This window comes from Gadus morhua, chromosome 6 (genome assembly GCF_902167405.1).
Source record: "Gadus morhua chromosome 6, gadMor3.0, whole genome shotgun sequence".
Taxonomy (NCBI): Eukaryota; Metazoa; Chordata; class Actinopteri; order Gadiformes; family Gadidae; genus Gadus; species Gadus morhua.
In genome coordinates, this window is record NC_044053.1 from 20895726 (window position 1) to 20911334 (window position 15609).

The following is a 15609-nucleotide window of genomic DNA, read 5'->3' on the forward strand; positions in this document are numbered from 1 at the left end:
CGCAAGCGATAACGATCAGAGATCTCCCCATAGCAACGCGGCTGCGCCCGCGCAACCTGCCGCACGCTCCAACTCAGGACTTAAAAACATCCCCTCCTCATCATCATCCGCTGATTTGCTTGATTGCCATCCAGCTGGGGCGGGAGAGGACAGAGGGGTGATCGGGGGGTTCGGAGGACATCCGCCAGGACACCTGTTCCCTCCTTGCGTCAGGCGACTGGCAGCTCGGCACTCGTAACAAAATGGCTGACTGTTGCAGCATCACCTGCTCTGCGGTGCGATGCCATCACCTCGGCTCCCGAATATAAACCCGGCGTCTTATTAGAGCTTTCGGCGGGTCGGACCTTTCCCTCCGGCAGCTACTCAAGCACCACCGCTGCTTTGCACTTGTTGACATCCGTCAATGGATGGGGCCGGCCGCCAACACCCCTGTGGTAATTACTCCTTGACGGTGCTCATATCCGACATGGCGCAATGTTTGGCTCTTCTTTATTTTCTCGCACCCATGTTAGCCCCAATCATTGTCCACGAGGGCCGTGCCTCTGAGTGACAGCGCTGTTGATTCGGCACCGAGGCTAGACTAGTCGCTGTGCTGCTGTCCAGCGCCGCGCCTCTCTGCGTCAGCGGCCGACAGCCAGGGGCTTGTTGTGGTCATCGAGGCTTGTGTGTCCGGCCTGGCATGGCCCTGCGACCGGGTACTATGGGAAAGATTCTGTCTGTTCCCAGTATCCCTGTGCTTCATACATCTACGTTTATCTGGGAATAGCAGACTTGACCTTGCAGGGGCTGCAGCACGCTTGGTGGCAGACACAGGCTTTTGGTCCGCCGTCCATAAGCTCAGCGGGGAGCTGAGCCAATCAGCTGCCACACTACACTGAAGGGACCGTTCGCTGGCAAATGGACACAGTTAAATTTGAAAAGACGAGAGAAAAGAGTGGGAGAGAGTGGAAGAGGGAGAGCGGGAGAGGGAGAGAGAGCGTGCAAGAAAGAGAGAGAGCGGAAGAGAGGGAGAGAGGGAGAGAGAGCATGCAAGATAGACAGGGGGAGAGGGAGAGAGAGCGTGAAGGAAAGAGAGAGGTAGAGAGAGAGGGATAGTGAGAGAGGGCACGCGAGAGAGAGAGCAGAGCTTTTGATTGCCACTGACAGCCTCACTAAGCTCTAAGCAAAGCCTTCACATACAGCATCGCACGTGTGTGAACGGAGCGGTAGTCACTCATGCACACAACCATATCAAGTAAGAACTGTATTATAGCTTTAAAGAGATTGTTAGCTGTGCAGTAAGTTGGTTGCTCATTCTGTCATTCAGTAGCATGTTATGCTTCGAGACACAGGCTTACAGAGAAATCTTTATGTAAGTACAGGACTGCAGCACTGCCTGTCCATTTTTGTCCCAAAAAATTGGGGGGAGTTATTTGGGTGGACAGGGGGGGGCTGATACTTTTAGTAGACATGCAGCAAAATGTCAAATCAAATGGAGCACAGGCTCCAAGTGCAAAAAGAGGAAGAAACAGAAAAAGCCAAAACCGAGCATTAATATGCATCAACTCTTCTTAAAGTAAATCTGGGCATTGGAGCAAATGAAGCAGAAAGGAAAAAAATTGGTTTCTGAAGAAGGCTGCACTGCAATCTCAGCCGGGTTTGTCCATTATATTAACCTCTGAGATTAGGTTGAGATTGCTCCCTCATCTCCTGCAGATTAGTTCTATGCCAGAATCTAGGTCTTCATTTGATTAGTTTATACTGTATAACATCCCAGACTATGACAATTATTTTTTATTTTTAAAAGAATGGTAAGAGGATTTGTAACTCCTACTCAGCCATTAAGTACGTATTAGTGTGAGTAACAAAAAAACAAACCAAAGCGTTCATGAATTAAGAGCTTCTTTCCCTGGCTGGATGTTGGATGAATTCTATTTCTCTTGATGAAGCTCATCAAAGCAATCTGCACATGCATAGCTACTGTATGTACCTTGCAAGGCTGGATCTAATGAGGAAATTAGCATGCACACATGTCAACTAAATTAAAATTGGGATTCAGACCAGAGTTTGAAGGTGCTGTTAGAATTAATTAAAACACGATGCTACCATCAGATTAAACTGATTACTGATAACTGATTGGCAAGGAGGCAAAATCATTATGAATCTTGCTTAGTTACTACATTTATAGTTAGCCTCCCTCCCCAACTGACCAGACGGCAACGCTCGCCTCCAGGTCTAAAAGACCAAAAAATGCAGATCATATTCCCTGTTGGAGATTTGATCTTGCTCAGCTGGATTGGTTGAACTTTAACCTTTGGCTCGTGTTGCTGTGGTAACTTCTTCATATGGTGAGGCTCAAGCACTTTCTTTTTGTCGCCCTTCCCTAGAAAATGCATGTTCGATTGGGTCTGTTCTGGAGTCCTTTGCTATGCCTGTGAATCTCAATATGTTTAGTTGAGTTTTCGCTACCAGAGCACTGCAATGAAATCATGGATGGAGTGGAAAAGTCCCAATGTTGTATCTAAGCACACACACACACACACACACACACACACGCACACACACACAGACACAGACACACACACACACACACAAACACACACACACACACACACACATACCGCACATACAGTTTGTCTCGGTGTGGGAGAGAAAGTGTCAAGAGACGTGATTGAATGAAACAAAAGTGTGGACAACATACGTATACGTCCATATACGAACGACCCGATTCTGCTGACAGTTCCTCCTCGCTCCAAGGCTCTGAAGAACTCCGCTCACCTTTCCCCTCGGTCAGCTGATCAAATCTGCCCCATCCTGGGCAGAGTGACCCTCTCCATCCCCCAGTTTAGCGGACTGCCTTGCTGGAAATCCTTTTAACATGTGGCATTGTTGATTTGTTAGCCGTTGTAGTTAAACAGCAGTAGCGCTCTCCAGGAAGCTATTATTTTGAAGCCGCAAGGGAGGCATTGAAGAACAGAAAGAACATCCGTTCATGTGTCTTATGATGAGGCTGAGCCTGGGCCAGACGTTTGATGCCCTCTTCTTTGTTTATTCACAAGACATTCGTCTGTCTCTGTGTAAGGTAAATAAGGGTCTACAGGGGCTAACTGCAGTTGGGTGGGTATGAGCGCTAAATAGGTTTTAGAAAGGTGTGAACTTTACAAACACGGGCGATAAATGTGGTACGGCTTCCGTAACTCTGAAAAATAGATTCTGCGGCCACCAGCTCAATGGCTCTGCAATGATTTCCGCTCATTCCTCGTTCCCCGATACCGTAGGAGAGGCAAACTGAGCGGAAACAAAGGTGAGACTCGAAAGGAGGGGAGGACTGATGACTCGGCAGAAGTCGGCTTTTCTGTATACTCCCTTTGTATTAATATAGGAAAGAACGTGCTATAAGAGTCGTTATTATAAAAAGTTTTTTTGAAAAGTGACTTGAATACGGATGGTTAAATATATATCTATGGATTGTTTGAACGCCGACCTTGAATTAAGGGAACCAATAGAACGGCGCTCGTCCTCATCCCCTTCTGTTTTCCTTTTCATCACAGGTCTGCACGGGACAGCGAGGATGAGGACGATGAAGACCGGCGAGGGCGGAGCTGCACGCTGCAGTACCAGCACGCCATGGTGCGGGTGCTCACCCAGTTTGTGGCGGAGGGGCCCGACGCGCGGGGCCCAACCAGCTTCATGCTGGGCAGCGACTGGCAGGTGGACATCACCGAGCTGATCCGGGACTTCCTGAAGGTCGAGCGCCCCCACGTGGCTCGCCTGCTGGACGGCAGGGTTCTCATGGGACTGGACGTCGGGATGACCGCCATCCAGGTGAGCTGAGGGTCTGCAAGGAGAACACTTTGTAGGGTGTACCTCCTTGCACTTAGTACTTAGCGATAGTACTTAGCAATGTGTAGCGTCTTATCCTAGCAATCTTTGTTGTACACGGGGAATGGGTTAACCTAAAAATTGTTAGTGCTTGGCACTTGGTTCTATGAACATTCTTATTGTACCGACAGCGATATATTGATTCTCTTTCTGACAAATGTACCTATTGTAAGTCGCTTTGGATGAAAGCGTCTGCTAAATGCCCTGAATGTAAATGTAAAGCCTGGTTCCGCCAGATTTAGGTTGTCTGTTTCTGATGCTATTTATTTCACAAAAGTCTTGAAGCACAGTAGAAAATGTGTTCAGTAAAACTCATTGAACCATACAATATAGTTAATTTTCACCAAAATGTATTTAATCTCATGAGCAGTTTATTAAATGTCAGAAGGAGTTAATTTAATCTCAGGAGAACGATATCCAGAGTTACTGAAGTAGGAACAGTAACCACATGAAGCATACTTGATCACCATACCAGGTTTAAGTGCTGAATATTTGAACCGTCTTTCGCCGGGTTAGCTTAGACCAGACATAACTTTATCCCCCCTCTACCCTGGAAGATCTTTGAAATGAATCAGGAATCTGTTTAAAGAACTTCTTCTTTCACAAAAGAAACACCTTATTACGTCAGTGTTTATGAGAGAGAAATATACTCAAGACTGTTTCAGTATATTAGGTCCGCATCCATAACAGATCTGGCGGCAGGACTACCTAGGCAAGGGGGCATCAGAAATGACTGATGGGGCGCAACCATTGTTCACTCGCTGATAACACAGGAGGGATGATAATCGATGGTGGTACAATTACAGACAGGTTTTCGTAGCCCCCCACGGATGTTTTGCCAAGAATACAGGCTACTGCATCGCTTTAAAGCCACTTCAATATGAGCTGTCTTTCCCAGAAAGGGACATAATACCCGGCGTAAGACCACAACAGAGATTGGTCAAGGTCTGCCCAGCCTTATCGATGTAATGCAAGGCAAGCAACTATTCTTCAATTTATTTAACTTTCACATCACATCCTCTTCTTGGCAGCACTGCCAATGATGAAATAATGTCTACGCCTATTCTTTTACTTTAATAAGCGCAGTATTATTTCACATGCATTTAAAAAATATGCGTGGGATCATGAATTATGCAAGCCCAACCGAGCTGCCTCTTCATGCCGAGGATTCAGATATTCGATTCAGCAGCTCAGTGAAACGTTTCCCTTATTCCTAGTACTTTGAATGACCCCGCCCTTCTGTTGGGAAGGGCGTTTTTTTTTTTCAGCTGCTAAAATTGTCCAACTTTGATGTGGCATGCGTACAATAGTGTTGTGTGAATGAATGATGGATGGGGCAGATTGTGTGATAGAACGTTTAGTTACCAAACTCAGCGGGCACGACGTATGAACTGAGGAGGCATCGCGTCCTTTTTTCCCTGGGTGCGCCGGCCTGATCCGCTCTGAGCCTCACCCACGTGGTACTGGCTGCCCGCTGGTGGCCCCAACTGAACTCTCTGGGAGGACAAACTCAGTGGTGTTACTGTGATTACACTTAAAGAGCTAAGGTCATAAATATATCTAGCCATTACAGCACCACTGATACCGTGCGCTGCAAAGACTATAGCGAATGTCGATGTGCGGACGTGGTTTGCACATACAGCAAAGAAGTATCCAGTGTACTTCCCAAGCTGCTTTCCCACCAGAGATAAGACAGTGTGTCTTGTATATAGGTCAGACTGTGGCTGCTGTTCTTCAGGATTACAGGTAGATGGATTCTCTAAGGGTTTCGAAACAAATCTCGAAATGTAAAGCAGGGGCATTATCTTACCAGCCAGGCCGAGGTGTGTAGTCGGGCTGATCTCCTCACAATGACCAAAGACAGAAATCTTCGCTTTTGCATTTCTTGCTATTACCCCCTCCCCCCTCTACCATCGCTCTCTCTCTTGCTCTCTCTCTCCTGCCTATCCCTTTCGTTCTCTCAATCTCACTTTCTATATCTCTTGTTATCTCTGCCACACACCACAGGTGCTGTCTCCCCTGTCAGACTCCATCCTGGCAGAGAAGACCATCACGGTGGTGGACGACAAAGTGACCATCACGGAGCTGGGGGTCCAGATGGTGACGGCTCTGTCCATGGCCCTGCAGCTCAGTCAAGGGAGCAACAGAGCCATCCTGGCCACCACCACCAGCCCGGAGCTTCTGCAGAGCCCAAAGCAGGTCAGAGGACCAATCCTGCACACAAAACTTCTACAGAAGAACATGGAGTGGTGCGGTCGAACCGATCCGAGACAAAAGTCCACACGCCTTTACTCGTGTTTATTTTCTTGTCTACTCAAAGGGATTTCTGACACTGGTGTAGCATGAGTGACTTGGGGAATTTGAAAACATCCTCTGCTGTCAACTCCCTCCCCTCCATTTTCATGATATAAGACTACCTTTCACGATATAAGAAGCTGTAATTTCTGAAGGAAAGGATGGAGAAAAACGCCAAGGACGGAGTTATGCAGAGTTTCCTGGTTTGTCCCACAGATATTTTTAGTGGTCTACTCAACAGATATTTTGACTATGTTCTATTAGTCCCTTCCAATCGATGGGCCATTTGTTATGGTTACGCCGGTAAGGATGTCCTCAAAACAAATGTAAAGAGACAGAAAAGAAAACGCTATGCCCACAAGAATTTGAGCTCTTCTCACTCAGACTTTAGATTTTTATATGAATACTAATTTGTGAGTTCAAATTAACTTGAGGTTAAAAATGTGGAGATGTCCAGCAGCCTTTTTTCTTTTTTTGGCAAGAAAAAACAAAGGCTCATGTCCCAAGCTAAACTGAGGAAGTTCAATGACTTGCATGATTTTGCAACCTAAGAACTTGTATGAGTGTATGTGTGTGTGTGTGTGTGTGTGTGTGTGTGTGTGTGTGTGTGTGTGTGTGTGTGTGTGTGTGTGTGTGTGTGTGTGTGTGTGTGTGTGTGTGCGTGTGCGTGTGTGTGTCTGTGTGCATGTGAGTGACTGTGTTTGTGCGTGTCTTCATCTAACGTGTGTATTTGCTTGTTGCAAACTCTAACCCTCTTAAGTCCGAACCTTGAACACTACAATGCAGGACATAATGTGTTTCCTTGGGCGCCTCATAGAAATGGAGAGCATAAACTCTGGGCGTGCAAAAGCAAGACCACAGTTTCCATCTTCCCCTCCCAAAAAAAAGGGAAATGGTTTACAGGCTAAAACTTGGTCGCTCCTATCCTCTGTAGCTTCTCCTTCCCTGCCTACCATGGTTTGTTCATGGTACCCCCTCCATCGCTCCCTCTCAAGGGCCCTCATCCCCCCACTTCCCCCGTCACCCATCCCTTCATCCCTGGATGAGAAAGGATGGGGTTGGTGGTGGTGGTGGTGGTGGTGGTTGGGGCTACTCTAGTCTTATCTGCCATCTCCATACACAAAGTGCCCGTGTGGGGATAAGCTGGCAGCACTGTCTTGGTCTTCTCCCGGTAATTAGAGAGCATTGAGGGACCACAGCGCTGCCCCCCCCACTGTGAACCCATGGGGGTCGCTCCTCTTGTAAGATATTCAAAGTAGAATTTTGAAAAACGGCAGCTGTGAAAAAAGTTTGGCGACGCTGGTGTGTATGTGTATGCATGGATGTATATATGTGTGGCGAATTCCTGTTTGTAGGGGATAACTCTTTAATGCTTGTGTCTGATCTTTTTCCTGCGCCCGCAGTTTCTTTTAATCTGCCCCTCCCCCCCACCCCCTCCCCCCTCAGAGAGCATTAGCGAGAGTAAGCGGTCGCATGGCCTCCAGTGAGATAGCCTTCTGCTCCTGGTTGAAACACAAGGCTGTTGTACTGGAATCCTTAACAACCTGCCTTATTGCACAACATTTCTGCTAACGTTAGTATATTACACAGGAAAATATGATTACACAAATATTTTATATGAAAAGTACATATTATATTCTGAATATTATTACTAGGAACAAAATTCACAATCGAGAAAATAGTAATAGGGAGAATAAACACAAAGATAGTGTGAGAAAAAATACTACACAATAATTTTCCATCGACTGTATGGGACCATAGCCAGCTCGTATCGTAAAATGTCAAGAACAAACTTGTAATGTGATCACAGGGCCTACTTTCATCAGGACAGCATACACATTTCCCCTCATCACGGCCCTTTAATGTATTGTGGCCAGGACTCAGAGTGCCTTACCTCATCTAGGAAACGCTGAAGTCCCACTCTTGTTAGGGCAGGCATCATCTCTAGAAACGGATACCTGGATAGCAACGCAGCATCTGGAGGCAAGGGCACAGATTTTGAGATGGGAATCATCTGGTTTCTTTTCGGCACTCTTTTTGCACTCCACGTAGTATTGACCAATCAGAGCGATCAGTCTGTGGGGAGCGAAAGAGGCAGAACCGATTGTCCACAACGCGAGCTCGGAAGCCATTGGCAATTGTCTGATTTATCTTTTGTTAATGTTTTTATATATATATCTGCATTCAAACAATGCAAAGAACGACCGGCGCCGGACGAGGAAGGCGTGGCCCGGACATCCACTGGCGACACCGGATGCCGCGTAACAAAATCTGTGTCACTGAAACGGTGGTGGTTAACCACAGAGGATCATACATTAGCATCAGACGGGAGCCTCTAGGCTCCGACACCGGGGAGGCAGTGACTAATAGATCATTTATCTCACCAACTGACTCATCAGATCGCAAATGATTCTAGTCTCAAGAGAAGGCTTTGCAGTCAATTGCTTTCTCACAAAGGACAACAGTGTATCAACATTGTTCTCCTCTGTGTCCCGCAGTCAAGGCCTTCTCCTACTGTGTTTTATTTGTTTTGATCTACTGTCTTTAGATTTAGATATTAGATCTATTTAATTCTTACAAAGGGACAAAATATATTAATGAACATAAAAATAAAAAATAAAATGTAAATATACAGGATTATAGCAGTCGGCTAATTTCCATCCTTAGCCCCTGACTGGAAGATGGTCCCTAAATACATTTTAAATAAAGTGAAATAAAACAAATCATAATATGCAGTAAAACAGACACATACTGAGTAAAACATCATCATAAACATAATAGACAGGGTTAACAGATCAGCGGCAGTGGACAAATTATAGTAAATGATCCCAGCTAGTGACACACGTTTTTTTTTTCAGAAGCCATTTTTTATGGTTTTTGAAAAAATTAGGTAAGAGTTGGTAGTTTGCGTATTGCACTTGGTATGGAGTTCCAGGTATTGGTTGCTTTATAGGAAAGAATTGCCTGGACAAAGGCACTTCTCCTAAAGGGAACAGTGAAATTACCTCTGGAGCCTGCTCTGGTTGTGCTGTTTGTGTTCCTTTTGATATATTCCTGTAAAGGAGGTGGAGCTAAACCATGAATCATTTTAAAAACTAAAATAATGTCAGTCTATTTCACATTGTTTTCCATATGTAGCAACTCAAGTTTCTTTCAAATCTGACAGTGATGATACATTTTAGGTTTTCTATCTAAAACTTTTATAGCTTTTTTATATGTTGACTCTAGGGACTTTAGGGTCGTCTTACAAGCTGAGGCCCAAGTTGCTATGCAATAGGTCATGTGAGACGTGATCATTGCATCAAAGTATAGCCTAGCTGCTTCAAAAGTAAGATTGTTTCTTATGTATCTAAAGTTGGACAAGTTAAATTTCATTTTGTTGACAGTTTTATTGTGTGCTGCATGAAACTCAGTTGTCCAAGATCACATCTAGGTTATTCAACTCTTGAACTATTTTCTATTTCTTTGTTCTCTGTCTTTCTCTTGCTCCACAGGAGGCGGTGATCAGCGCCTGGCTGCAGTTCAGCGATGGCTCCATCGCTCCCCTGGACCTGTACAACCAGGACTTCTTCGTGCTGACCGCCACCTCCCTGGACGAGGAGGTGGTGAGCGTGCGGCAGGATCCCTCCTGGAAGTGGCCCATCATCGTGGCGGAGGCGGAGGGCCAGGGTCTGCTGGTCCGCGTGGAGATGACCGTGTGCGAGCTCTGCCAGAAGTACAAGCGCCGCAGCATCCTGGCTGCGGGGAACTGCAACATCCGCGTGCGCTTCGGGCTGGGTGATCCCCGGGGCGGGGCCAGCGACTACAGCCCCGACGGGGACGAGGTGCTGGAGACCAGGGCCCGGCTGTCCCCGTCCCAGGACAGGACGAGTCTGGAGACCCACTACTACGGCAGCTCCGTCTCCGACATCGAGGACGGGATCCTCAAGCGGGCCACCACCACCAAGAGCGTGATCCTGCGCCGCCCCGCCGGCGGGAAGCTGTCCAACGACGGCGGCCAGAACGGGCCCGTCGACTTCTCCGACTTCCCCGTCCAGGTGGACCTGCCGCGGGGCCGCAATCTGGACGACGAGCCGACGCACAGAAACCGAGGCCTCACCGACCTGGAGATCGGCATGTACGCCCTGCTGGGGGTGTTCTGCCTGGCCATCCTGGTGTTCCTCATCAACTGCATCTCGTACACCCTCAAGTACCGCCACAAGGAGCTCTCCATCGAGGGCCAGGAGAACATGAACCACGCCCACGACTGGGTGTGGCTGGGCAACGAGGCGGAGCTGCTGGAGAGCCAGGTCAGCCTGTCGCCGCAGCGGGACGAGCACACCTCCATGATTGACTGCAGCAGTGGGCTTGAGGAGGGCAGCCACCTGCTCAACGGCGGCTCAGCGCAGAAAAACGTGCAGGGCCAGGTGCATCGGGCGGCGGAGCACGGCTGCCCGGCCAAGGACAGCAAAGGGGACTCGCCCACCACCAAGCGGAAGAGGGTGAAGTTCACCACGTTCACCACCACCATCCCTCCGGACGGCAGCTACCCCATCGTCAGCACGCTCAGCGCGGGCCACGGCCAGGACATTAAGTGGGTGTGTCAGGACATGGAGCTGGGGGACTCTAAGGAGCTCCGCAATTACATGGAGCGGTTGAACGACAGCGCTTTGAAGGAGGTGGCATAGTGCGAGTGGTGCCCTTCTAACAAACTCAACCGATGCCTTTCATAGGAAAAATGGGTGCGGGTAGAAACTCGCCGTGTTGAGTAGAAGATTTCATTGTACTCAATAGGATAAAAATAGCATAAAAAAGTTACAGACACGGATGACAAATCACAAACTCAAAATATGTGTCCGTGAGTGACGGTAAAATGGATGCTCTGTTTTTTGTTTGTTATTTTCCTCACTGTTTGTTATTCCTCTGATTCCCTTTTATCATTCTTCCCTTTTCATGGTTTTAAATAGAATCACAGGATGTCCGCAGGATGAATCTGCATTGAGTTTTGAAGTACTTTGATACAGATGACTAGAGACTGAAGATATAGATATCTAGATAGATGGATAAATGTATTAGGGTGTGTGTGTACACATTAAATGGTTTTGGAAAGTCGTGCAACATTTTGATTATTGATTTTCTATGTCCCACCCTCAATCATTGGTGTCAAGAAAGACATGAGCCAGTCATCGAAGTCCTGCATGTGTTGGACAAAAAAAAGGCACAACTCCTCTGTCCATAGTCATCCTCCCAAACACGAAAGAAAACATGTCCTACGAAAGAAATGTTATGTATATACTGACCAACCTACAAAGCATTGTACTATTGCACTGTATATTGTATTTTCATATCATTTAAAAAAAAAGATATTCCACTCTGTTAATAGTGTGTAAACCTTTTTTGTATCTTCATCTATTTTTTGTCTTTTTAGTCTCAAAGACCAGTGTGAGACCACAGGTACCTCTGACTGTAGGAGAGGGTCCAGAAAATAGCTCAGAGGAATCCAGTGTTCCTCTTCCCTTTAACAGCAGGAATAATCATTCCTCATTCATTGTCTCACCATCTCTCTGTTCCCGCTTTAGCAGTGACTTATTCAAATTAACTGCCATTAGAAAATGAAACTTTATAACCGGTTTGGGCTATTCAACGTTATTGACATTTATCCACTGACAGCGGCACAATAATATAACATTCACATTTTTATGAGGGGAATTAAAGTTCATATTAATAGCTCGTCAACATGTGAACATTACAGTTCATATCAGCAGCTCGTATTCTGAAGTACCATAGTGTAAAAAAAAATGCATAGGACTTACCTCTGTCTAGAGTCTGTTGTTCACTGATAAAATACTAGAAGGTTGTAACTTTTACTTTACACCTCTGTCTTCTGCAATATTTTGGTTGTTGGGAAGTTGGAAATCAAATCCAGCAAGGGAGGTTTCTGTTGGGAAACAGCTCTTCTGCGGTAATCCAGCGAATGTTGTCGCCTTTAAAGCAACTCCAAGAGGCTTTCCTCTATTTACCTGTCCATCTTCAGGGAAATGCACTTCCTTCAGGCAACACTTGCACTTTCCCAAGAAAAAAAACCTTTGGGGGATTTAATAAAACTTTTCTGAACAAAAGTCAGTCATCTGAAAAATTGCATTTTGCTCAAAAATGTTTGGTATAATCAAAGTAGAAACCCCTGATTGGATTACTTTTTTTCCTTCTTTTTTTGTTCGTTAAAATTGTTATCCATCACAGAGAAAAATCTGGATTTGGATTTTACAGGCTGCATGCAATTACAGTGTGCAGAGCCAAAGGTCCTTCAGTGTATTCACAATAGAGTTCCAGCCGCACGCGTCAACCTACTACCTGTGTAATTACTGGTGGTCCAAATTAAAACTAGTTGTGATGAAGCTCTATGACAAACGGCTTCATCCTCCTTCCATGAGGCTTATCAGCGACGCCTAAGCCTCTTCGCTTCATTAGCACTATGCCACCATGGGACTTACCTGAACGTCTGATACATGGAGCAGGTTAAGCCATCCAGCGTCTTCATGAAACCCAAAACAAGAGTCCCAATGACTGTCAGAATTGTCAATCACAGAAATTAAAGCGTAGATTCGGCGCAATAGGGGTGAATCAGGTTAATACTTAAATTTACATCAATGGGTTTATTCAGTCCGCTGGTAGGTCCTTTATATTCTTTCTACATTGCAATTTTTTTCCACAATTCTTGTAACCATGTTTCTTTCACTACAGGTCGGTTCTAGGGCCTGTGATTTGTTGTGCTCCGATGTCAATCAAGATGTCTCCCTGAACCAAGTAGTTGGTTCTGAAACTGTTAATCAGCTGTGTCCCAGACTCTCTGCTTCGAAAGGCTGGCTCTGTGAGACTAAACCAACTGATTGCCTGGCCTTGCTTTCCCCAGAGGGGAATGGCACTCACTAGTGCTGTTTTGTCATTGGACAATTCTCCTAGACTTGGTAGCCCCACCCAGCCTGTGATCCAATCACTCTGCCGGTGAATGGAGTTCGCCCTGCAGAAGTGTCTGGAGAAAAGCAATACATTTCTTTCTAGTTTCGATACGTTTTGCGGGAGCCAATCACCAAGCTGGCTTTTCCGCCTGGTGCACTATTGGTTGGTTTAACACAATGAAGACAGGGAAGCGATGGCAAGCAGCCAATTGCGTACAGAGTCATTTGAACTAGGCCCGTTGATCACGCCTCTTGTGCCGAAGAAAATGACAGCAGCTTTCCCAGACTAACATGCAATCTACGATTGAGCTTGGTCTGGCAATAGCCAGGCTACAGTTCTCCACCATGGTTGCCACAACAACACTTTGTTCGATGGATTTCATAGCATCAGCGGTATCTAACGAGCCTGAGTCTTGAGTGAAGGAGTATTGAAAAGATAGATTCATCGTGGTTCCATGGCCCCGGCAGCGACTGATCCTGTTTGTGAAGAGCATTAAGTAGTATTGTATTAGTGAAAGAAACAATGACATCCAAAGTGACTTTGTTCTACCCTGTCAGTGTATTCAAACTACGATTGGATAAAATAAACGATGTTTGCTCTATCCAATTTAATCGGGATTAAATTAATTTACTCCTCAAATGCTTACTCTACTGAGTCATATACGAGAACTACACTCTCACATATCACAGCGTCTCTAGAGACACTCCAAACTTCAAATTATAGTTTTCTACGAAGAAAAGAACAACTCAAAAGAACAGACAAGTTGCGAGACGTTTCCAAAGGCAGTTGACTGTCAATAAGCCTGGTCGCTCACTGAAAGCAGGCCTGGTCCTCACTGAATTAGGCCCGGTCCTCACTGAAAGCAGGCCCGGTCCTCACTGAAATCAGGCCTGCAACTCGTTGCTAATTACCTGAGGTTTGAATATAGATTGAAAATGAAATGAGACATTTCTACAGATCTGACTCTCTGCATCATTCAATTAGTGTTCAACTGACTCCTGTTCAACTGCATAACAGCACAAGGGAGCAGCAGTTTTGCGTCATTGAAAGACTTGACCTGCTTGGAATCTCAAGCAGGGGTCAAAGCAAGAGAAGGCCAGAGAATCGACTTTGATTTCCTTTTTCCTTGTCGATTTTGCCAATCAACAGAGACGGCGCCATTTAATTGACAGGAGAAAAACATAAAAACCTTACCTCAACGTCATCACGGGTCACTTTGGCCCTGGCTTGCGTCAACCTCATTAAAATGTATGTCAGACTTCCCCCACATCACCCTCTAAAAGGTTCAGCAGAACGACACCAGGCCTCAACTCTCCCCAACACACACTCCTGCTTATAATCCCTATGTTACACTTCATACAAAGGGCTCTGTGCAAACATTGACACACACTACCCACTCTCTCTCCACTCACACACACACACACACCAGAGAAAGCAAAAGGCAAAGAGAGATAACACTGCTGCTGCCGCTGCCTCTCTCCCCCTCTCTCCGCTCTCTCTCCTTTATCTTCGTCTGTCTCGTTTGCTCATCTTTCCTCCCCTTGTGCGACTCTCCGAGGCGCTCAGCCGCACCCCCTTCCCCGCGTGACCGTGGCGAGGGGTGCCGGTTCGTCGCCTGCCACCCTGGGGATTGATCTGCAAGGGGGCCAGAGGAGACGGGGGATGGGTGGGTGGAGGGTGTGTGAGTGCTGGGGGGGGGTATGCCGGTGGAAGCGATGAGAGTTATCATGCAACAGCACGCCTGTGAGATGTTTCAACAGTTTTAAAATGGCATTATTAACCAAGAAGCATGCCTGGGGATGGTGGCGCAGGACCAGGACCCCCCACACACAAGGCCTGCTCCTCTGCTTTCAGGGGTCCCTCCTCAGCTCCATGACCCTGGTGGTTTCTAAGACGTGCAAGCATTTAGGGCTGCAGAAGACACAAATACTGTGGTTTGAGGTTGTCCATGAAGTCCCGACCAACACCCTTTATTCAAATTTCTAACTTAAATCAAATCCAGAATGATTATTTGGTTGACGGTGTGAGACCAGAAAACTACTAATATTTGAATCCTTTGCTGTCAGTGGATCTGATGTTCAAGGCCTGTATTTGCTTTTTCTTAATAATTGTACAAATTCATTTGATTCATGCTGTCATCTTTGTGTTCACTTTCAAATATTGTTCATTGCAGAGAACTAAATAAACAATCAAACACACACACAAACATACACTCACACACTCTAACAGGCACGTAAAGACCGAGAATTACAGAAGATTGAAGGAACTGCTGCCAAGGTCAGTCTGACACTCCATTTCAACCAATTTCTGCAGATGGAGCCGTGGGGAACAGGCCATAATAGTGTTCACAAACGCTGGCAGACCACAGCCAAATAGAGGTCCTGTAAACACCGTCTCCTACTCCCCAGAGCAGTGGGACGTCCTGCCGTATAGAGACACACAGACGCCCCCAGGAGTCCAAGAATTTCCCAAGGAAAATTAGGGGTTGAGTATAGCTTTTATATGAGAGCCAGGGGA

At 46.3% G+C, this 15609-nt stretch overlaps 1 protein-coding gene across 1 annotated transcript in view; it reads left to right on the forward strand.

Annotated features, from left to right (window-relative positions):
• Positions 1-13607, forward strand: part of si:dkeyp-14d3.1 (transmembrane protein 132C) — a 126118-nt gene extending 112511 nt beyond the window's left edge. Inside the window, exons 7-9 of the mRNA XM_030357815.1 lie at positions 3531-3804; positions 5869-6060; positions 9651-13607. Coding sequence (XP_030213675.1) covers positions 3531-3804; positions 5869-6060; positions 9651-10823 — 1639 coding nt within the window. The 3' untranslated portion in view covers positions 10824-13607. The remainder of the gene's footprint in view (positions 1-3530; positions 3805-5868; positions 6061-9650) is intronic.
• Positions 13608-15609: the final 2002 nt, after the last annotated feature.